This window comes from Vanrija pseudolonga, chromosome 4, assembly GCF_020906515.1.
Source record: "Vanrija pseudolonga chromosome 4, complete sequence".
NCBI classification, from domain to species: Eukaryota; Fungi; Basidiomycota; class Tremellomycetes; order Trichosporonales; family Trichosporonaceae; genus Vanrija; species Vanrija pseudolonga.
The window spans coordinates 2,532,636-2,552,015 of record NC_085852.1 but is presented as its reverse complement, the minus strand read 5'-3'; the positions used below and the strand labels follow the sequence as shown (position 1 = coordinate 2,552,015).

Sequence of the window (19,380 nt, the reverse complement as noted above, 5' to 3'; positions counted from 1 at the left end):
TATAACATTGTGGCCATGGCCGGGGAGGAGAGCGGCGACGGGGGCAGGTCGGCACCCGCTACTGAAGTTAGTTGCTCAACGAGGCGACGCAAGCATAAGCAAGCCGCGTTACAGGTACCATGCATTCTGCTCTCGAGGCGGCCGCATGCATGCTGTGTCGCCGAGTTGGAGCGAGACGCGCCGCGCGAAGAGGACGCAAGCGGAGTTGGGTGACTGCCACTCGAGCCGGTTGAGCCAGAGCACCCGAGTTGCTGCCACGTGAGCCGCGCCAGTTGTGACGCGTTGAATCAACGACCACCGACCACCATCATCCTCCTCGCTCATCTCGACCACAACTCACCCTTTTACCTATCCACGCTTCCTCATCGACCACACCATGACAATCCACGCGCTCTGGGTAATCAACAAGGCCGGCGGTCTGGTCTTCAACAGGTCGTACACGGGTGCGTAGTCCCCTACCAGGCGCGCACGCCGCGTCGTCCTCCCAGGCTCCTTCCCTCGCCGGCTCGCTCGCTGACACTCACGCTTGCTCGCACACTCGCAGACACCCTCCCCCCGCTCCCGCTCAACACGGTCCTCATCCTCGCAGGCACCCTGCACGGCATCCACGCCATCACTGCGCGGCTTGCCCCCGCGCCCGCGCCCGGCTCGGTGCCGGCCGGGCTGACGTCGTTCGAGGCAGAGGGATGGGGCGGGCACGTCTTCCTCACGCCGACTGGTACGTCGCGCCTATAATGCACGCTCACGCCGCCGCAGGAACAAAGTTCGTCGCGCTCCACTCGCTCAACCAGCAGGGCCTGGACGAGACCCTCCGGCGCGTGTACGAGATCTGTGCGTGGAAGGAGGTTGGCACGGTGCTGACTTCAGACTCGGACGCCGTCATGAAGAACCCGTTCCATACCCCCGAGATGCCGATCAACTCGGCCTTGTTTGACCAGCGGCTGAGCAAGCTCATCGCGGGGGTCAACGCGTAGGCCCCAGGCGTGTAGCGCTGAGCGGTTCGCGGGCAGACCAAGGCGGCCCATTGAGCAAGCACGCCGCTTCGCTCCATTCAACGAACACCACACCACCCACCATACCCTGCATTCAATACCCATGCACCACATTTGCACGCCGAGAGACAAGATTCATTGCTCGCGGGCAAAGTCCACGTGTCTACAATGACTACATCTGTCCAACGCAACTAACATCCGTGCCTAGTCCTCCCACACGTCAATCTTCTCCTCGGCAGCGCGCGCGACGGCCCACTCGACGCTGTCGGGGCCGTCGGCAAGGTCGAGCGTCAGGCCAGCCGTGTCAGGGCGTCCCGCGAGCGCAAGGAGCACCTGCGCGACGAGCTCCCTGCTGACGGCGCCGCCGGTCGACAGGCCGAGGGTCGCGCCGCCGGCCGGCTCGTCGGTGAGGCGCACGGGCCGGAGGACAGTGTAGTCGATGTTCTTGCGCTTGTGGAGCTCGACCTCGGCGTCGCGCTTGGCGATGTAGTCTGCTGTCAGTTACGTCACCCAGCAAGCCTGCACTCACAGTCCTTGAGCGCCGTCCATACGCGGTCGCTCGACGCGAGCGACTGCGCTGTGTAGTGCTTGGGAGGTGGCTTGTCGCGATTGCGCGCGTCCCACGCCGAGACGAGCAGAAAGCGCCGGATGCCGCTCTCCTCGAGCGCATCGTACACCTTGACGGCGCCCTCGTAGTCGACGGCGCGCGTGCGCGCGGCATTAGCGGCGCCCGCAGCGAAGACGACGACGTCGGGCTTCTCGGCCGTGAAGACGTGCGCAATGTCGCTCGACGACGCGTCCTCGATCGAGAGGATGAGCGGCTTGGCGCCGAGCGCCGCGAGGTCCGCCGCGCTGGGGTGGTGTCAGTGCCGCTCGTTATCTGGCTTTAGCACCCACTGCCCGTCGTTGCGGATCACGCTGACCACCGTGTGCGTCGGCGTCGCGAGCTTGGCGAGCCTGCGCGCAATGGCGCCGCCGCCGCCGATGATGAGGAGCTTGGGCATGGGGATGGTTGATGAGTTGTTCTGGGGGGTGCTAGTTGGATGCATGCGACATCGTGCTCGTACTTATACTTTGTCGTCAACGCGCAGCAGTGAGCACACCACCACTCGACCTCCACCATGAGGTCATTTGCGCCTCGTTTAGAAGGGCTAGTTCGACCTTCACAACCCGGGCGGGTCGCATAAACAGCAGCGTGGTGCACGCCTGCGCGCGCCTGCACCCTGTAACCTTGAGCCTGCGGGCCTGTTAAAGTTGTCAAATGCATCGCGCTGCATCGTGCAGAGTACAGTGGCATTTCTACAACTTTGCCCCGCCACGGCCCTACGCGTCCCACACGTCGATCCTCTGCTCGACCACGCGGTCAACTTCGCTCGCGAGGCTCTCCGTGCCGTCAGCGAGGTCAAGCGTAAGGCCGGCCGTGTCAGGCCTCTGCACGAGCGCGAACAGCGCCTCGGCAACGAGGTCCTTGCTGACCTTGCCGCCCTGCGCCTGGCCGAGCGTGGCGCCCGTCACCGGCGCGTCGGTGAACAGCACGGGGCGGAGCACGGTGTAGTCGATGTTCTTGTACTTGTGCAGCGCGATCTCGGCGTCCCGCTTGGCGGGGTAGTAGTCGGGGAGGAAGTTCCACGCGCGGTCGCTCGCGATGAGTCCTTCCTCGGTGTAGTACGCCGGCGCGGGCTTGGAGCGGTCGCGCGCGTCCCACGCCGACACGAGCAGGAAGCGGCGCACGCCGCTCGCCTCGAGCGCGTCGTACACCTTGACGGCCCCCTCGTAGTCGACTGCGCGGGTGCGGTCTGCGCCGCCGCTCGCGCCGGCGGAGAAGACGACAACGTCGGGCTTCTCGGCCGTCAGGACGTCGGCGATTTCCGCCACGGACGCGTGCTCGAGCGAGAGGATGAGCGGCGTGGCGCCGAGCGCGGTGAGGACGGCGGCGCTGGGGTGTCAGCGTGCATAATTGACCTCGCGCCGGCGCCGCGCTACTCACTGCCCGTCGTTGCGGATCACGCTGACGACGGTGTACTTTGGCACGGCGAGCGTGGCGAGCTTCCTGGCGATGACGCCGCCGCCGCCGAAGATGAGGAGTTTGGGCATGGTAGGGGGTGGGGTTGGGGGTGCTGGGGTTGCTCTTGGGGAGGGGAGGGTGCTGTCTACTTGAATGCATGCGACGTGCTTATAGATATATCTGTCAACGAGCAAGCAAGCACACCACCGCATGCACCATTCGGCCATGACCATGACCTCATTTGAGTGAGCCTTGGCCCATCTCACTACCAACTGGGTGGGCGGGCCGCATAAACGGCGGCATCGTCAAACCTTGCCTTGCGTCGTGCACGCGGGCGGCAAAACAGTCAGCGACAGCGTCAAAGCCGCCTCGCAACGACCCATCACACCATCAACCCCATCCCCACCACCACCATGCGCAGGACAGCCCTCGCCCTCGTACTGTTCGCATCAGCAGCAGCAGCCTTCAGGCCCGTGCGCCTCCCCGACGCGGTGCAGGTGTCGCCGGCGCCCGCCGACGACCCGTCCCAGTTCGTCATCCAGCCGATTGATGTCGGCACCGCCGCGCCGGGCATATCGCTCGCGGATGCGTTGACGCTCGAGCGCAAGGCGAGCGTGTGGTGGGACTATGCGCGGGATGTTTCGAGTGTGGTGAGTTGCGAGTCGCCGCAGGCGACGAGCTTGGCGAGTGATGCCTAGCCGTCGCCGTCGCCGACGCCGCCTCCGCCGACGAACACGACTGACCCACCCCCGCAGACATCCCGCCTCAGTAACAAGGGCAAAACGACCGTCCTCGTCCCCATCGACAAGGCAATCTTCGCGCTCCCGCGCAAGCCGCACCAGAACCCGTCGGGCTCGACCGACGACGCCGACTCCAAGGCCAACGTCGAGCAGTTTTTGTCCGCGCACATTGTGCCCGGCGACCTGCCCCTGCCCTCTGAGGAGACGGCGACGCTCAACCCCGACGTCAAGGTCAAGGTCGAGGGCGAGGAGGGCGCTTGGGTGCTCCAGCCGGGCGATATTCCTATTGTGGGCGTCACCGAGGCGAGTAATGGCAAGATCTTGTACCTCGACGGCGTGGTGCCGTACTAGGCGGCGCTGCCCGGCCTGAGTGGGCGCGCTGTGCTGCAGCCCTCTGTACTCGAGTGTATCAGTCTGGATGTTATTTTGTACCTGCGTAGTGTGGGGCCGAGGCAAAGTGGCTCGAGATGGGCCGTGGTGCGAAAGATATGATGGCCACGAGTGGGAGCACGCGAACAGCAGGCAGGTGTCTATCAAGATACATCCCCCGCTCCCCCGCCTCGCCCGCTCGCTGCGCTCGCGTTCGAGGCCCGCCGGCCTAGTAATCATACTCCCCCTCGCCATTCTCCAGCGCCCGATCCCGACTCGCCCCATTACCGACACCACCCCCGCTCGGCGCCTCGTCGTCAAACCACCGGTCTTCGGCATCGCGCGCAGCGATCGGGTCGTCGGCGGGCGAGAAGTCGATGGGGGTGTAGTCGAGTGTCTTTAGCGAGCGCGTCAGCGCGAGCGAGCAGGCTGCCGGCCACACTTACATCTAACCCGTCGATGAAGAGCTCGAGCAGCCGTTTCTCGAACTCGCGCTCGACGGCCGCTTGGTCGGCCGCCCCGGTGCCCGTATACGGCAGATGCGGCAGCCCGCCGCCGTTCGTCCGCGCCCCAGCGGCGCCGCTGCCCTGGGCTCCACCTTCAACGTCATCCTCGTCGTCGTCGCTGTCGTCAAACTCCTCGCCCTGCTCGTCCAGCCGCCGTTCCGCCGCGCGCGCCGCCCGCGTCGCCTCCCACTCGCGCACCTCCTCGTCCTCGCGGAGCACGCGGCCGAGGCGGCCGACGAACGCGTCAGAGCCAGGCATGAAGCTCTCGCCGGCCCAGCGTTCCTCGTCAGCCTGGGCGGTCGTGCTCTCCGCCGGGCGGGGGTCGCCGCCGAGCCGTTCCCACAGTAAGGGCCAGCGCTGGCGGCCGCGCTCGGCTGTTAGGTCGGGAGGCGGGGTGGACACGGCAGCGACGCCGGGTGCGTATAGCCTGGCATTTGGGCCGGAGGAGGAAGAGGAGGAAGATGGGGCGGACCCAGTGCCGTAGAGCACCCGCCGCGCCTTGATTGCTGGGATGCGCGTGCGTTCCTTCGCTGTCGTGTGGGCGCCGACCTGCGCCGCGAGCGCAGGCGGCAGCGAGGGCAGGTGCGCGGCCAGCACGTCGAGCGGGTTGGCCGAGCTCGGCACGGCGCCGAGGTGCGCGGTGAGCGCTTCTACCAGGTCTGGTGGGAGTGGTGTGGGCATTGTGGGCGGGCGGCGTGAGTAGGCTGGTTGTTGATGATGGCTGAGTGAGATGAACTTGTCAACTTGCAACTCGGCCTCCACCGAATCGTCTTCATGTCGTCATTGCACACTGTCCAACCAGAGCAACCTTCATCGAGCTCGCAGTCGCCGACACCGCGTGCAACCACACCAGCAGCAACAATGGGCAAAGCACTCGAAGGTACGCTGTGCTCAGTAGCCCACCGCCATGCCTGACTTTATCCCAGGCCACTGCCTCTGGCTCGTCCCGACAGCGGACGAGGTGACGCGGCTGCAGTCGCTGATCGACACGCTCGCGTCGCAAGAGGCGTCGGCACCCACATTCCACCCGCACATCACCCTCCTGCATCCGCTAGGCAAGGAGTCGACCTCCCCACCGCAGGCCATCACCAGCACGCTCGAGGCCGCCGTTGCGCAGTTCAACAAGGCGCGCGGCGCAACCGGCCCGATCAAGCTCACCCTCGACAAGCCCGTCGCGGGGGAGAAGTACTTCCAGTCGGTGCTCACGCCCGTTGACGAGAGCGGAGACAAGAGCGTCGCCTTGCGCCAGCTCCGCACGGCGGTGGAGGACGCGTTCGACGAGCGCCCGGCCGTGTTTTACCCGCACCTCTCGCTGCTTTATGGCGACCTCTCGCACGAGCGCCGGCTAGAGCTCGTCGCTGAGGCCGAGAAGCAGCTCGAGTTCCCCCGCGAGGTGGTCGTCGAGGACGCTGTCGTCGTGGATATCAATGGGACTGCGCCCGAGTGGAAGATTGTCGCCCGAGTCAAGCTGTAGACTGCGAGAATGATGCATCTGTGGCGGCGGGAGAAGGACAGGCCTGGGGCTGCGGACACGCGCGGGGCGGCCTGCCGAGGCTGTCGGTGAAACGCGCCTGGCTGGAACTGTGCTGTCTACTTACGGGCTGGTATTGGACATCGTGTAGAAGAGGAAGGCAGCGGAACGGTAGCATAGCCAGCTGACCCAGGACGCTCTCGCCTAGGACGCTGGACGCTCTGGTCACAGTCACGACCCGCGCAATGTTATCAGTACCACACCCCACGGCCCTCGCACCACTCGCGGCGCTCGTGGTGCTCGCCTCGCGCACTTCTACTTCATGCATCCTGCACCTAGCTCCTAACATCTAGCTTACTTGGAAGCGACAAAGTCAACACCCTTCTTGATGTTCTTCTGGAGCTCGGGGAGAGCAGCCTTGAGGAGCTCCTCCTCCTCGGCCGAGAGAGCGCCAAGCTCGTGGATCTTCTCGACACCGTTGGGGCCGAGCTCGACGTTGGACGAGAAGTGCGAGACACCCTGGTCCTTGAAGAGGGGCGAGTCGACAAAGGTGGGCTCAACAACGCCCTTCTCGCCGTTGAGGGCGCGGAGGAGCGAGTTGGCGAAGCGGGCACCGGCGTAGCCCATCGAGAGGGTAGCCGAGCCGGTGCCGGCCTTGGCCTGGACAACCTCGTCACCGCCGAACTGGATGCGGTGGACAATCTTCTTGTACTCCTCGCCCTTGACGTCCTTGCCGAGGGGGGTCTGCGAGAGGAGGGGGATGATGGTGACACCCGAGTGGCCACCGACAACGGTGACCTCAATGTCCTTGGGGTCGGCGTTCTTGATCTCGCCGAGGAAGCGCGAGGCACGGACAACGTCGAGGGTGGTGACACCGAAGATGCGCTTGGGGTCGTAGACGCCCTTGGCCTTGAAGGTCTCGGCGAAGATGGGGACGGTCGAGTTGACGGGGTTCGAGATGATGCCAATAAGAGCCTTGGGGGCGTGGGTGGCAGCGGCCTCGGCGAGGGTCTGGACGATCGAGGCGTTGGTGTTGAACAGGTCGTCACGGGTCATGCCGGGCTTGCGGGGGACACCAGCGGGGATGATGATGACGTCGGCACCGGTGAGGGCGTCCTTGATGCTGGACGGGGGGTTAGCGCGAGCACATGGGTGCCAGAGCCGGCTGCGAGCTGGGGCTGGGGCTGGGGATGATGGGCTGGACGACCGTGCCTCGGTAACGGTCCGAACGCCGCGTGCAACGGTCCGGTCCGCAGTCATAGGCAACCGTTCCGGCCGGCCGACACAAAGAGCGATTCCCAGCCCACACGCCACGCCCACACAGCCTGGCTTCACCGCACTGCAGTTCCACTCACTCGTCCTTCTCGAAGCCCTTGACCTCCGAGGCGGTGTTGACGTGCGAGATGTCGGCAGCGACACCGGGGGCACCACGGACATCGTAGAGCGAGAGCTTGGTGACGAGGGGGTTCTGCTTGAGGAGGAGCGAGAGGGGCTGGCCTGCGAAGGGGTCAGCACGCGGTTTCCGAAACGGAGAGTCGGGAGGTTGACAGCTCGCCGTCGTCGCGTCACGTCACAACCGCTCATCCACCTGTGGGCACGACCCGAACACCTCTTGGGTCGTCCTCGTCGGCAGCGACGGAGCTCTCCATCGCTCACGCGCATGCCCAGGCTGCTGCCCACCGCAGGATGCGGCGAAACCGGTCTCAGGGACTCGGACACCACCACAGTGGCACTTGTCCCCGACCGTCAACAACTCGACTTTGTCGTTCGTCCTTCCATCCAAACTCATCGAGCTGTCTCCCAACCTCCTCGCCGACGCTCTCGGCGCATGCATACGCACCGATACCGCCCGCGGCACCGAGCACGGCCACGTGGTAGGGGGCGCGAGCCGAGGTAGCGAAGCCACGGACGAGCTGAGTAGAGCGACGAGCGAACATTTTGGTGTTTTGTGAAGAGAGATGGATGAAGAGGAAGGTGAGAGAAGGGCGAATTCGGGGGTGATGAAGGGGAGCAGAGAGGGGGGGCAACGTCGGTTAGGGTATGATTGGGTTGCCGTGCTGGCGGCTGTGGTTGGGGGAGAGGAAGTGTCCAGGGTGGGGTGGGGATTCGGAGCAACTGCGCGTCTTCCAATCAGCCAGTCGGGTGGCATCGGGCATAATCCACCCGCACGCGCCGACACGCCGACTTTGCGTGACTTGCTACAACCACTGCATACGTCAGAGCAACAACGAGACGCGCGACTACTACTACTACAAGGGCTAACTGCTACTGCTACACGCCGACGCCAGCCTAATGCACAATCTCCTGCTGCGTAGCGCAGTGGATGCCCCCGCCGCCGGCAGCGAGGCCGTCAATCTCGACCTGCACGACGCGGCGGGTGGGGAACAAGCGCTGGAGGGTCTGGCGCGCGGCCTCGTCGGCCGCGGCGTCGCCAAACTGCGGCGCGACAACGCCGCCATTACACACATAGAAGTTGACGTAGCCTGCGCTGAACTCGTCGTCGTGGCGCCACTGCGGGCGGACCTGTGTCGGCGCCGCGAGCGTGACGACGTTGAGCCGCTGCCCGTTGGCGTCGGTCGCGCCGCGGAGGATGTCGAGGTGTTTCCGCGTCACCTTGTAGTCGAAGCTCTCGGGGTCGTTGTCGAGCGCCGCGACGACGACCCCGGGGCTCGCGAAGCGCGCGTAGAAATCCGTATGGCCGTCCGTAATGTCCTTGCCCTTGATGCCTGGCAGCCAGATGACCTTGCGCACGCCGAGGAGGTACCCCAGCTCCTCCTCGATGTCCTGCTTCGTCCACTTCGGGTTCCGGTTCTTGTTGAGCACGCACGACTCGGTGACGATCGCCGTGCCGCGCCCGTCGACCTCGATACCGCCGCCCTCGAGGCAGATGTCGGTTGTCAGGTGGTTGACCCGGGCCGTGTCGCACATGGCCTTGGCGACGCCCGCGTCCCGATTACACCCCTGCTTCTCGCCCCAGCCGTTAAAGTTGAAGTCGACGCCGGCCGTCTCGCGCCCACGGCGCACGAACACGCAGCCATAGTCGCGTACCCACAGGTCGTCGACGGGGACGGCAAGCAGCGTGATGTTGCCGTTTGGGTTCGGCGCCAGCAAGCCCTGGGCGGTGGGGATGTCTTCCGGCCGACACAGCAGCGTGACAGGCTCAAACTGCGCGATGGCGCTTGCGATGGCGATGAGGTTGCGCTGTACGAGCGGCAAGAGGCGCGACCCCCAGATCTTCTTGCTCGCGCCAAAGCTCATCCAGGTGCGCGCGTGCGGCTCGCCCTCGTCGGGCATGGTCCATGGCGAGTCGGCGTCGTCGCGCGGCTCGAGCACGGCGTCGACGGCGTCCGCGGCCCGGTCGACGACGCGGACGAGCCAGCGGGGCATGGGTGTGGGTGTGGGTGTGGTTAGTGTGGTGGTCGGTCGTGAGAGCAGGCGCAGTCGGTGTATCCGTCTGTTGCATGTCGCGCTACATGGGGGCTGGTCGGCGCTGCCGTTAAACGAGCACGCAGCACCCAGCCTGGCCAGCCAACAGTGACGTCGAGTGACTGTCGTTCCCCGATATCACCGGCTTTAACCGTCCTATCGTGCCTCGGCGCCACAAGACTCTTATCGGCAGTGTCTCACATGCTATATAGCAATGATGGCCATTTGACCTTGCTGTTTCTGTCTCCCCAAACACGTAGCCATGTCCTACACAATCGTCGCGCACCAGGCCGTACTCCCAGGCCACGAGCAGCCAGTGGGCGCCACCATCACCGTGGCGGGAGGCAAGATCGCGTCCGTCGTCGAGGGCGTGTCGTCGAGCGTCCCGAACGCGGTCGTCATCCCAGCTGGGCGCGTCCTGCTCCCCGGCCTCATCGAGTAAGCTCCCCCCGCGCCCCCTCGTGCTCCCTCCAGCACACACTGGCTCCGCGCTGACGCGCCGCTCAGCTCCCACGTCCACCTCAACCAGCCTGGCCGGACAGCGTGGGAAGGCTTCGCGAGCGGCACGGCGGCGGCCGTCGCCGGCGGCGTGACGACGCTCATCGACATGCCGCTCAACTCGATCCCGCCCACCACGACCGTTGCCAACCTGGGCGAGAAGCGCGCGGCGGCACTCTCAACAGGCATCCGCACCGACGTCGGCTTCTGGGGCGGCATCATCCCCGGTAACGCCGGCGACCTCAAGCCGCTCTTGGAGGCCGGCGCGAAAGGGTTCAAGTGCTTCCTCATCGAGTCGGGCGTCGACGAGTTCCCGTGCGTCGACGGGCTCGACCTCATCACGGCATGCGATGCGCTCGAGGGCACGAACGCGCTGGTCATGTTCCATGCCGAGCTGGACCAGAACCCGGCTACCCACACGCACGACCACCCAGAGTCATATTCCACGTTCCTCGCGTCGCGCCCGCCGTCGCTCGAGCTCGACGCGCTCGCGCTCATCCTCTCCCTGGCAAGGCGATGCCCCGCGCTGCGCTTCCACATCGTGCACCTTTCTGCTGCCGACGCGCTGCCGCTCATCCGCGCCGCGCGCGCCGGCACCGACGGCGGCGCCCCCGTCCAAAACCTGACCGTCGAGACGTGCTTCCACTACCTCACCCTCTCGTCCGAGGCCATCCCGGACAACGCAACGAGCTACAAGTGCTGCCCGCCCATCCGGTCCGAGGCGAACCGGCGCCTGCTGCGCGCCGCCGTGGCGGACGGCACGATCGACTACGTCGTGAGCGACCACTCGCCGTGCACGCCCGAGCTGAAGAAGGGGGACTTTATGAGCGCGTGGGGCGGCGTCAGCGGGCTGGGCTTTGGCCTGCCGCTCCTGTGGACAGAGTTTGGCGCCGATATCCCCCTCCCCCGCATCGTGCACTGGCTCTCGTCCGCGCAGGCAGGCCAGGTCGGCCTCGCGGGCCGCAAGGGATCGATCGTGCCAGGCGCCGACGCCGACTTTGCCGTCTTTGACCCCGCCGCCTCGGTCGAGATCACCCGCGACGACCTCCTCTTCCGCAACAAGCAGTCGGCGTATATCGGCAAGACGCTCAAGGGACGCGTCGAGAAGACTTACCTCCGCGGCGAGGTCGTCTGGGACGCGAGCGACGCCACTGGGTCGCTGGCCGCCCCGACCAAGGGACAACTCCTGTAGCCAACTCCAACCATAGCATATGCACATACTACCCTGTACTCCAGACAATATACATCCTGGGCCACTCACGCAAGCTGGTACAGTCTATGGTACAGATATAGTCGGCTTGGAACATGTCTCGGTGCAACTCTGGAACACATTACGCAGACGCGACCGCTACACAACACCACCTCTCGCCCGGTCAATCGCGACTGGCGGAATCTCGCACCCAGCCGAGTCCCCACCCGTTCCTCCAAACCTCCTCGACGACTCGACCATCGCCTCGGCCCAGTCCTCCTCCGACATGAGCCGCAGCTGCTCAAGCATCTTGCCGTTGATGGCCGCAATGTCCGACCCGTCGTGCTGGTTGGAGATGTCCACGTCGCCCCACTTCTTCATCGCAGCGATGGCGACGCCGAGGTCCGAGTCGACCTCGGCCGCGCGCGCCCGGTCGCCGATGTGCGACAGCCGCTTGACTTCACGCACGAGCACCATGGCCACTTCGTTCCAGATGGTAATCATGAAAATGTCGTAGCCCGTCGACATGGGCTCCGTCTGGAACAAGTACATGACGTTGACCAGGCGACGGGCGACGAGCAGCGCGACTGCATTGTCCGCGTCGAGCGATCGGACATTCCACAGCTGCATGTACGCGTTGCCGAGGAGGAAGTGTAGGACAGACGACTCGCGCGAGATGGCCACACGCGGCATCATCATGTTGTCCCCCTCGTCCCACTGCCACGGGGCCTTGTGCTCCTGCGGCAGCTGCGCCGCGTAGTTGTCGAGCGCACGCTTGATGCGAACAAAGCCGGCGGGGTGAGTCGCGAACGCGGGGGCTGGTGAGCCAGGGTACGAGCACGTAGGCGGGCCGGCTGATGGCGACGGCGGCGAGTCGACCTCGGGTCGCTCTTGCCTCAGCTTGAGAACCCTGGCGAGCAGTGTAAGTGCCTTCATTCGCAGTACGATGAACGACGAGTCGGCGCTACGGCTGAGTCCCGACGGTGGCGGGTCAAGCAGCGACTGGAGCGAAATGTCGTCCTGAACCGAGACCAGACCCAGCTCGTATTCGAACAGCGGACGCGGGAATGGTGTGCGCACGTCCTCGATCGGAAGACCAGTGTGCCACAGGTAGGCGATGGCCGTGCAGAGATCGACCTCGTAAACGGACCAAAAGGCGTAGATGCGCTCGGCGAGCTCAACGGGGTCGTCGGGTGGGGGGATAGAGTATCCGCCGGTGCGTAATGTGCAGTGAATGGCTGCGTTGAACGGCGGAGGTGCAGACCACACTGACGAGGGGATGCGGTCGAGGCCGCAGGCAATGGCGAGGCTGAGTGGTCAGCGGCTTACACAATTGTGGATATCCTAGCCACTCACCGCACCGCCGCACCGCACATGTGATACCCCAAGCTGTACTTCTCCTTGGCGAAGAGATAGCTCGTGAGCAGGGTCATCCCTCGCACCGTATCGAGCAACCTGTCGTGGTTGGCGACCGAAATCCGCAGCTGCTTGTCGGCAATCTCAAAGAACTGCGACTCGAGCTGCTTGATGCCTGGCTGCGTCGACATGCGCGCGGCTGTGGCGTAGATGGAGTACAAGAGACCCGGGTGTGGGCGCTTGGACGGCGGGAGGGTCAGGCGCATGTAGAACCGCGGCAGGTGAAGGGTGAGATCGACGACGAGGTTGGCCGCGTTGCGCGAGAAGAAGAGGTCGAGCCTGGGGTCAGTACTGTTCACCGCAATTTACTCACAAATGGTCACGGACAGGAGGCGGCACGTCGTTGGGGTCAAACCAGCCGCCGACGAGCTCTCGCCCCTGCGGAATGTTTGGCAGAATGGACATCTCTTCTGTCGGCACCTGATAGTGGAAGTCGTCAACATCCTCGTCTGGGGTCTTGGACGAGTGCTTGAACGGCGTAGCTGGCGTATTGCCGTTGTTGTACGGGGCCGAGCCGCCGTTCACTCCGACAAGGTCGCCCATGGCGAGCGCCGCCTTGGTAGCGTCTCCGCGCTGCGCAGACATCTGGTTCACCGCCTCGCGCTTCTTGTTGATACAGTGGTTGTCCTTTGGGACCACGCGGGGCTGGGGCATTGGCTGCGGCGGGCCCTGGCCCGGCGGCGGTGGCATCATACTCGAATTCATGTTTGGGTGCGGAGGGACCGGCGCGCCAGTGCCCATGTTGAACATTGACTGCGAAATGTCGGTGACGTTGTAGTCGAGGAATGACAGGTCAAAGTCAAAGTTTGGGTCGGGTGGGCCGAATGGACGCGGGTTGGAGCTCTGCGCATACGGCAGCTGGCGTGAACCGGCTGTCGATGTTCCGTTGGCATTGTACCGAGGGTCATGAGATTGCTGCTGCTGCTCTGGTGTCGTATGATTTGTGCCAGTGCTCGTAGTTGTCGCGGTAGAGTTGAGCGAGGGCGTGTATGTCTGCTGGCGCTGGTCGCCGCCGACGTGCCCATGGACGTGAGTGTGCGTCGCCTGAACATGCTGTGTTGCGTTGTTGAACGTCGCCTCTACGCCGAACCCCTGGGCCGTGAAGCCCAGTGATGCGGGGTTGATTGTCTGGGCAATGTTTATCCCCGCGGGGGTGGCCTCCGTCGTCGAGCTCGGTACTGGAGGTGACGGGCCGCTGGACTCGGGTGTCTGACCCTTGAGCTGGTTCTCAAGCTCGGCTGCAGGGTTAGCAAGCACCATGGGAACTGGTGAGAGCTCACCAATTCGCTGCTTGAGCACGGCGATCCGGCTCGTCGACTTGCCCGTCTCGTACACGCACTGCTTCTTGAGTCGCGTGCATGTCGCGCATGAAGGCTTGGCTGCGTTGCATCGCTAACGGTGTTAGTGAGATGCTCTTTGCGCCCTCGACATGTCCACTGGTTTCGAGCACCGGCCGCGAGCTCGAGGCCGCGCACGTCGATCAACCCGACACGTAGCCCAGCTCCAGCCCGGCTCGCAGCCCGGTTGCGCTCGCTCGCTGGCCTCGGTGACGACGAGCTTCGGCCAGATCTCCACCGGCTCCCCCTTCCTTCGTACTTACGATTCGTCGCCGTCGACAGGCCAAGCATGCATCGCCGCTGCGAGGGTCAGTGATCGCGCTGGCAAAGGCGGCAGTAGCTTGGACCAGTGCCCGAGCCCAGTCTACAGCCACGTAGCCCGCGTTGGACGTATCGACATACCGCTTCAGAGTAGCTAGACCGACGCGTAAGCTCCGGCACTCGGCAAGATTTGTTGACGGACGGCGGCGTCCGACCGACTGACGCTGCCGCACGCGGGCGACTCACCCTTTCCAGAGGAGGGTTCCTGGCCCTCTCCTGCGAGCTCGTCGTTGTCGAGCTCGTTGCCCGAGTCGAGGTCAATGTCGTCTTCGCCCATTGTCATTGTTGTGGAGTGTGCGATGGGAGAAGGACGAAACGGAAACGCGGAATGGGGCGGTGGGGGAGGGTTGCAGGGGTCGGGGTCGGGGAGTCGGTGTGGGTTGATGGATGGATGACGGAGCGTGGTTTGTGGTGCTGCTGCGCGTTACCAGCCAGTCCAAGTTCTCTACTTAGATTGTTAATGAATTGTGGCGAAATGTAATCGGACTAGGGCGCGTTGCATCCGAGCGGCCCTAATCTGGGAAATGAGTGGGTTGGTTGAGCCGTGGGTGCTGGGGCGAATGGGCGGCGCGGCAACGCCACGGCGAGACGGCCCCGAGTGTATCATGCCCCTTGCACCCCTGGCCGCAATGCATGACATGATAGTAGACGCCGCGAGTCGTTGGTCCTCTGCTTCCAGGCGTCGTCGTGTGATCATTCTCCTTTTCTTCTGCCCGCCGCCCGCCCAAGCCCAGCTTCATGTCATGACGATGTCGCACCCTCGGCGACGGTCACGGAACATGGCAGACACGGGCAACCAACCGACCGGTCACCGAAGCAAAGCAAAGCGCAAAGCTGGAGGGCGCGGAATTACTTATTTGATCCCGTCCCTTGTCGGGTAAAGGCGACACCATGCCACGTGGGGTTTGTCCGCCCTTCCTTTCGATCCTTCGCCCCTTTGTGGCGCTGTGCACGGTGCGTGATGGCACCGACGCCGCCGCATATCGCGACGGGGCGAGGTTGTGCGACACGCACCGTGCGGCGCCACGAACAATGTCACGACGACATGGACATGGTAACGCAGGTGCTACTGCTGCGCGAAGGCGTGCATCACTCGCACGCACAACACGCACAAGCGGTTCGGTATACATTGTGCAGATCGGCTGGTCTACACAACCGCAACATCGCCGACAGACAGACACACAGAGAGCACCACACAGCCACACCGGGGCATGTACATAAAGACGATCCACCGCACTCTTGAGCCGCATCCCATCCGCACTCATGATTCTTGTTCTTCTTGTCATCCTTCTGGCGGCGCTGGCGCTGGTCGCCCGCGCCGACAACTGCCCGCCCATAACGCCCGACCCGACTCTGCATCCAAATTTCACGATCCAAGCGCCAGCATTCGCGTGGAATCAAGACAAGGTCCGAGGTGTCACGCTCGGAGGATGGTGAGTGCGGGGTGGGGGAGGCGGAGCCGGTGGAGGGGTGGGTGGTGGCATTCTTCTTGATCGCTGCGCGATCATAGGGGTGGGTGAGCGGGCGATGTCTTGCTCGCGCCGAGCAGGGTGGGTGGGTGGGCGGCGTCTGTGCGAGCTTGCTTGCTCGAGGGTGGGTGGGCGGGGCATATTCCCTCGCGAAGGGGGGGCGAGCAAACTATCGGGCGGGGAAAGACGAGGAAGGCGAGGAAGCCATGCACGGGACCACAACTCACAACCGACAACTTTTTACTGACACCATACGCCAGGCTCGTGCTTGAGGTGAGTCGCCGCAGAAGCTTCAGGACTGGTAGCTGTCTTCTGGTTCCAGAAGCAGGTCCTTGATCGGCACCTACACAACCAACCGGCTTGGCTCGCTCACTCACCCGCAGCCCTGGATCACCCCCTCCCTCTTTGCCTCCAAGCCCGACTGGGCGGTCGACGAGTGGACGTACGGCCAGTACTGGAGCAACCACTCGTGCCCTGCCGCGGAGATCGCGGTGCACTGGAAGGGGTTTTACACGGCCGCCGATTTCCAGAGGTAGGTCGAGCCGCGACGGGGGCGCCACTAACGCGCAGTATCGCCGGCGTCGGGCTGAACACGGTGCGGATCCCCATAGGGTGTGAGTGGCGTGGCATAGGCATGCTGTTCCCCTCTGACGCCGCCAGTCTGGTCCCTCGTCCCGCTCGCAAACGGCGAGCCGTACCTCGTCGGCGCGTTCGAGTACCTCAAGCAAGCAGTGACGTGGGCCGCGGCGTCCAACCTCAAGGTCATGGTCGACCTGTACGGCGCGCCGGGGTCGCAGAACGGGCTCGACTCGTCCGGCCGCCGCGGCACAGCGGAATGGTACGCGAACTGGACGAACGCTGACCGCGCGACCGCGGCGGTCGTAGCCGTGGCGACAGAGTTCGCCAAGCCGCAGTACGGCGGCGCAGTGGCGACCATCGGGCTGCTCCACTCCCCCCAGCCCAACGCAGCGTGGCAGCTCGAGTGGCTCAGGGGATACTACAACCAGACATACTTTGCCGTGCGCAACGTCAGCTCTGTTACCCTGCTGCTCGGGTCGGCGGGGCCGCTCGGCAGCTGGAGCGGGTTCATGCAGCCGCCGCAGTATCAGGGGGTGGGCATCAGCGAGGTGAGTGGCGTTGCAACGAGGGCCGAAGGCGCGAGTGCAACCGGCTGAACGCTGGCTGCCACAACCCGCGCTCCCACTGTCGCCCTCCCCCTCGACCGCTCGCTGACGCTCGCTTACTCGCACAGCCCATCCTGCCAATGTTCGACGCCACAACGCTCCAATACGGCGCGACTGACAACCTGCGCTGGACGTGCGGGTGGAACGACACGCTCACACGCTCAAACCACAACCTGTGGACCGTGGCCGAGATGACGGCGGCCACGACCGACTGCGCGGCCTGGCTGAACGGCCGCGGCGTCGGCGCGCGGTACGACAACGCGTCGGCTGTGCGGTATCCTGGCTCGTGTGCAGACAAGAGCGGGAACAACCCCGGTGCGTTTGGCGCAGAGTATACCCGCCAGATGGGGGTCGGGTTCGAGACGCAGACATACGTGTATGAGGCGGCAGGGGTAGGTTGCAGCTGGGGAACTGGGAAGGTGCTGACGCGCGCTCGCAGTCCGGCTGGACGTTCTGCTGTTGGAACACCGAGGCCGCGGCCGACTGGTCCTTCTCCCTCGGGCTGGTGTACGGCTGGATCCCAGTACCGATTACAGCGAAGCACACGTGAGTGGGTGGAGTGTGCCCAGCGGGCTGACAGCAGGAAACCGTGCAACTTTAGCTCGTATATCGAGACTGGCGCCGCGGGGCGCCGCGCCGTGCCCGCTGGGGTCGTCACTGCGCTCGCCGCGGCCGCCTGGCTCGTCAGCATCCTCTAGACTGCGTTGGACTGGACTGTAAGCATAGCCATAGGATAATGTCGCATGAAGTTACGTCGTCGTCACTGCCCCTGTGGCCGCGATTTGTCGCCCGGCCCATTGCTGACGGGGACGATACCATGCTCCCCTCCCCCTGCTTCGCACGCCTCGATCGTCTTGAGCTCGTTTACTCGGCGCCGGATGTGCTCGCGGCGGGCTTTGCCGTGGATCAGGGCCTCGCGGCGGGCTTCGTCGAGGGCGTTTGCGGCGCTGCGGAGAGAGCGAGCGTCAGCGAGCGAGCGACAAGGGTTGGGCTGTGGCGCGTGTAACTGGTCTGAAGTACTGGCGCCAGTATCTCCACCACGCGCGGCGCCGCGCCCACGCTGCGCGTGGCCGCTCCGCGCGCTACTCACTGCACATGCCGGTCCACCAAATGCTCCCTGGTACTATCCGTGACCTTGCCCACGCGGCTAAGCTGCACCCAGAGCCCGATGCCCATGAGTGCCGCGACGACAATGACAAACTTGTTGTTGCTCATGTATCGCGGGTCGCCGCTGCCTGTGCCCCCTTGGTTGAGGTTGGCCTCTTCGAAAGTGTACCAGTCGCTCGCGTCGCCGTAGCGCTTCCACGCGCCGCTGCCGGCCTCGGACGCGCGGAAGCCCGCCTTGCCCCACCCGTGCGCGTCGTACTGCCCCGCGCCGTTGCGTTTCGCGCGGTGCACCGCCTCGCGCATCCAGTGGTCGGCTGATGGCTCCGGCCGTGCGCCGCCGTCTGCCGGCGTGCCGGACCACCCTGTGCCCGTTTGGAGGTAGCTCGCGCGCGAGGCGGGCGACGAGAGCAGCTTGTACGCCCTGTTGAGCGTCGCGAAGTGCTCTGCCGACGCGGAGGGGTGCGAGCTGTCCGGGTGCAGGATGAGCGCGAGTTTGTAGTCTGCGGAGCGAGCGTCAGCGAGGTCGCGAGGTGGGGCGCGGCATTGAAAGCAACGCAACTTCGCCGAGCTCACACGAGCGGGCTCGGCGTCGCGAGCTCACCGCCGCCGCAGCGACTCGACTCACACTTGGCCTTGATGTCCGCGGCGCTAGCACCGCGAGTGAGCGCCATGACCTCGTACGGATCCGGCGGCCCCCCGCGGCGCCCAGTCCGCGGGAAGCGGTAGTCAGAGTCATGGCGGATACGGGGGCGTGATGGGCCCGCCTGTGCATTATCGCGGTCGCGGTCGGGGTCGATCGCGGCGGTGTGCGCCGCGCGTCGTGTGGGCGCCGGTGCGCGCGTGCATAGCCGTAGTGTGCTGGTGGCTGGTCGGAGCGCGTTCATCGTGGGTGATTGTGCGATGACAAGTAAACCGATGGCGTTCGCGTGATATCGCATCGCCGATTCGGAAGGTTCCCGCGCCCGGCAAAGGGCGAGATTATACGGCCCCGCCCGCCCTGGCTGCTGGCTGTGACGCACGCTGATTGTGGCGCACGGCGCGGCGGGGGGCGTCGAGTTCGGCGACATGCCACAGCCTATCGTCTGTCTGTTGCGTGCCGCATACCGTCATTGCGACATGCGCTGGGCACGATAACCGCACTCGCCTCGCTTGGACAGCGGCGCGCTGCGCGCTGTGCCGCGCTGCGCCGTCGATCCTACGCAGATGACGCCCAGGGGCTGACTGGGATGATGGCCGGAAACCCCTCCCGCCGGCTATCAACTTCAGCCACTCTGGTCCCCACCAAGGCAGTGACGCAATAAAAGCAGCGTCCCGGCCCCGCTGGCCTCGTTCCCCTCATCCACCCATCCA

The 19,380-nt window shown here is 64.9% G+C and overlaps 11 protein-coding genes across 11 annotated transcripts; 5 read left to right on the top strand and 6 right to left on the bottom strand.

Annotated features, from left to right (window-relative positions):
* Positions 1-324: 324 nt before the first annotated feature.
* On the top strand, positions 325-1,114 carry trs23 (Transport protein particle subunit trs23). Its single transcript, XM_062772828.1, has 4 exons — positions 325-443; positions 545-718; positions 757-831; positions 868-1,114. The coding sequence occupies exons 1-4, from the start codon at positions 377-379 to the stop codon at positions 972-974; spliced, it is 423 nt and encodes a 140-aa protein (XP_062628812.1). The 5' UTR covers positions 325-376; the 3' UTR covers positions 975-1,114.
* SPBC216.03 (UPF0659 protein) lies at positions 1,106-3,086 on the bottom strand (the record flags this gene model as incomplete). The annotated part of the gene is made up of 5 exons (XM_062772827.1): positions 1,106-1,483; positions 1,522-1,844; positions 1,890-2,017; positions 2,331-2,928; positions 2,980-3,086. The coding sequence occupies 5 exons, from the start codon at positions 3,084-3,086 to the stop codon at positions 1,197-1,199; spliced, it is 1,443 nt and encodes a 480-aa protein (XP_062628811.1). The 3' UTR covers positions 1,106-1,196.
* A 289-nt stretch (positions 3,087-3,375) lies between these two features.
* On the top strand, positions 3,376-4,176 carry B5K2.060 (FAS1 domain-containing protein). The gene is made up of 2 exons (XM_062772826.1): positions 3,376-3,647; positions 3,753-4,176. The coding sequence occupies exons 1-2, from the start codon at positions 3,411-3,413 to the stop codon at positions 4,086-4,088; spliced, it is 573 nt and encodes a 190-aa protein (XP_062628810.1). The 5' UTR covers positions 3,376-3,410; the 3' UTR covers positions 4,089-4,176.
* A 154-nt stretch (positions 4,177-4,330) lies between these two features.
* LOC62_04G006263 (uncharacterized protein) lies at positions 4,331-5,293 on the bottom strand (the record flags this gene model as incomplete). Its single annotated transcript, XM_062772825.1, has 2 exons — positions 4,331-4,503; positions 4,553-5,293. 2 exons carry the CDS (start codon positions 5,291-5,293, stop codon positions 4,336-4,338), a joined length of 909 nt encoding a protein of 302 aa, XP_062628809.1. The 3' UTR covers positions 4,331-4,335.
* A 122-nt stretch (positions 5,294-5,415) lies between these two features.
* On the top strand, positions 5,416-6,117 carry LOC62_04G006262 (uncharacterized protein). The gene is made up of 2 exons (XM_062772824.1): positions 5,416-5,492; positions 5,539-6,117. Exons 1-2 carry the CDS (start codon positions 5,474-5,476, stop codon positions 6,084-6,086), a joined length of 567 nt encoding a protein of 188 aa, XP_062628808.1. The 5' UTR covers positions 5,416-5,473; the 3' UTR covers positions 6,087-6,117.
* A 274-nt stretch (positions 6,118-6,391) lies between these two features.
* Positions 6,392-8,090, bottom strand: MDH1_0 (Malate dehydrogenase, mitochondrial). Its single transcript, XM_062772823.1, has 3 exons — positions 7,924-8,090; positions 7,439-7,580; positions 6,392-7,206 (listed from the first exon to the last, which is right to left on the bottom strand). The coding sequence occupies exons 1-3, from the start codon at positions 8,018-8,020 to the stop codon at positions 6,438-6,440; spliced, it is 1,008 nt and encodes a 335-aa protein (XP_062628807.1). The 5' UTR covers positions 8,021-8,090; the 3' UTR covers positions 6,392-6,437.
* Positions 8,091-8,372: 282 nt separating this feature from the next.
* aguA_1 (Putative agmatine deiminase) lies at positions 8,373-9,470 on the bottom strand (the record flags this gene model as incomplete). The annotated part of the gene is made up of 1 exon (XM_062772822.1): positions 8,373-9,470. The coding sequence occupies one exon, from the start codon at positions 9,468-9,470 to the stop codon at positions 8,373-8,375; it is 1,098 nt and encodes a 365-aa protein (XP_062628806.1).
* Positions 9,471-9,765: 295 nt separating this feature from the next.
* On the top strand, positions 9,766-11,237 carry DAL1 (Allantoinase). The gene is made up of 2 exons (XM_062772821.1): positions 9,766-9,947; positions 10,017-11,237. The coding sequence occupies exons 1-2, from the start codon at positions 9,772-9,774 to the stop codon at positions 11,197-11,199; spliced, it is 1,359 nt and encodes a 452-aa protein (XP_062628805.1). The 5' UTR covers positions 9,766-9,771; the 3' UTR covers positions 11,200-11,237.
* LOC62_04G006258 (uncharacterized protein) lies at positions 11,234-14,809 on the bottom strand. Its single transcript, XM_062772820.1, has 7 exons — positions 14,457-14,809; positions 14,352-14,364; positions 14,213-14,249; positions 13,893-14,004; positions 12,926-13,850; positions 12,553-12,891; positions 11,234-12,505 (listed from the first exon to the last, which is right to left on the bottom strand). Exons 1-7 carry the CDS (start codon positions 14,551-14,553, stop codon positions 11,356-11,358), a joined length of 2,673 nt encoding a protein of 890 aa, XP_062628804.1. The 5' UTR covers positions 14,554-14,809; the 3' UTR covers positions 11,234-11,355.
* A 724-nt stretch (positions 14,810-15,533) lies between these two features.
* exgA_2 (putative glucan 1,3-beta-glucosidase A) lies at positions 15,534-17,621 on the top strand (the record flags this gene model as incomplete). Its single annotated transcript, XM_062772819.1, has 8 exons — positions 15,534-15,703; positions 16,000-16,012; positions 16,123-16,271; positions 16,310-16,353; positions 16,400-16,866; positions 16,992-17,315; positions 17,363-17,469; positions 17,507-17,621. The coding sequence occupies 8 exons, from the start codon at positions 15,534-15,536 to the stop codon at positions 17,619-17,621; spliced, it is 1,389 nt and encodes a 462-aa protein (XP_062628803.1).
* Positions 17,524-18,922, bottom strand: dnaJ_2 (Chaperone protein DnaJ). Its single transcript, XM_062772818.1, has 3 exons — positions 18,656-18,922; positions 18,014-18,530; positions 17,524-17,870 (listed from the first exon to the last, which is right to left on the bottom strand). The coding sequence occupies exons 1-3, from the start codon at positions 18,912-18,914 to the stop codon at positions 17,684-17,686; spliced, it is 963 nt and encodes a 320-aa protein (XP_062628802.1). The 5' UTR covers positions 18,915-18,922; the 3' UTR covers positions 17,524-17,683.
* Positions 18,923-19,380: the final 458 nt, after the last annotated feature.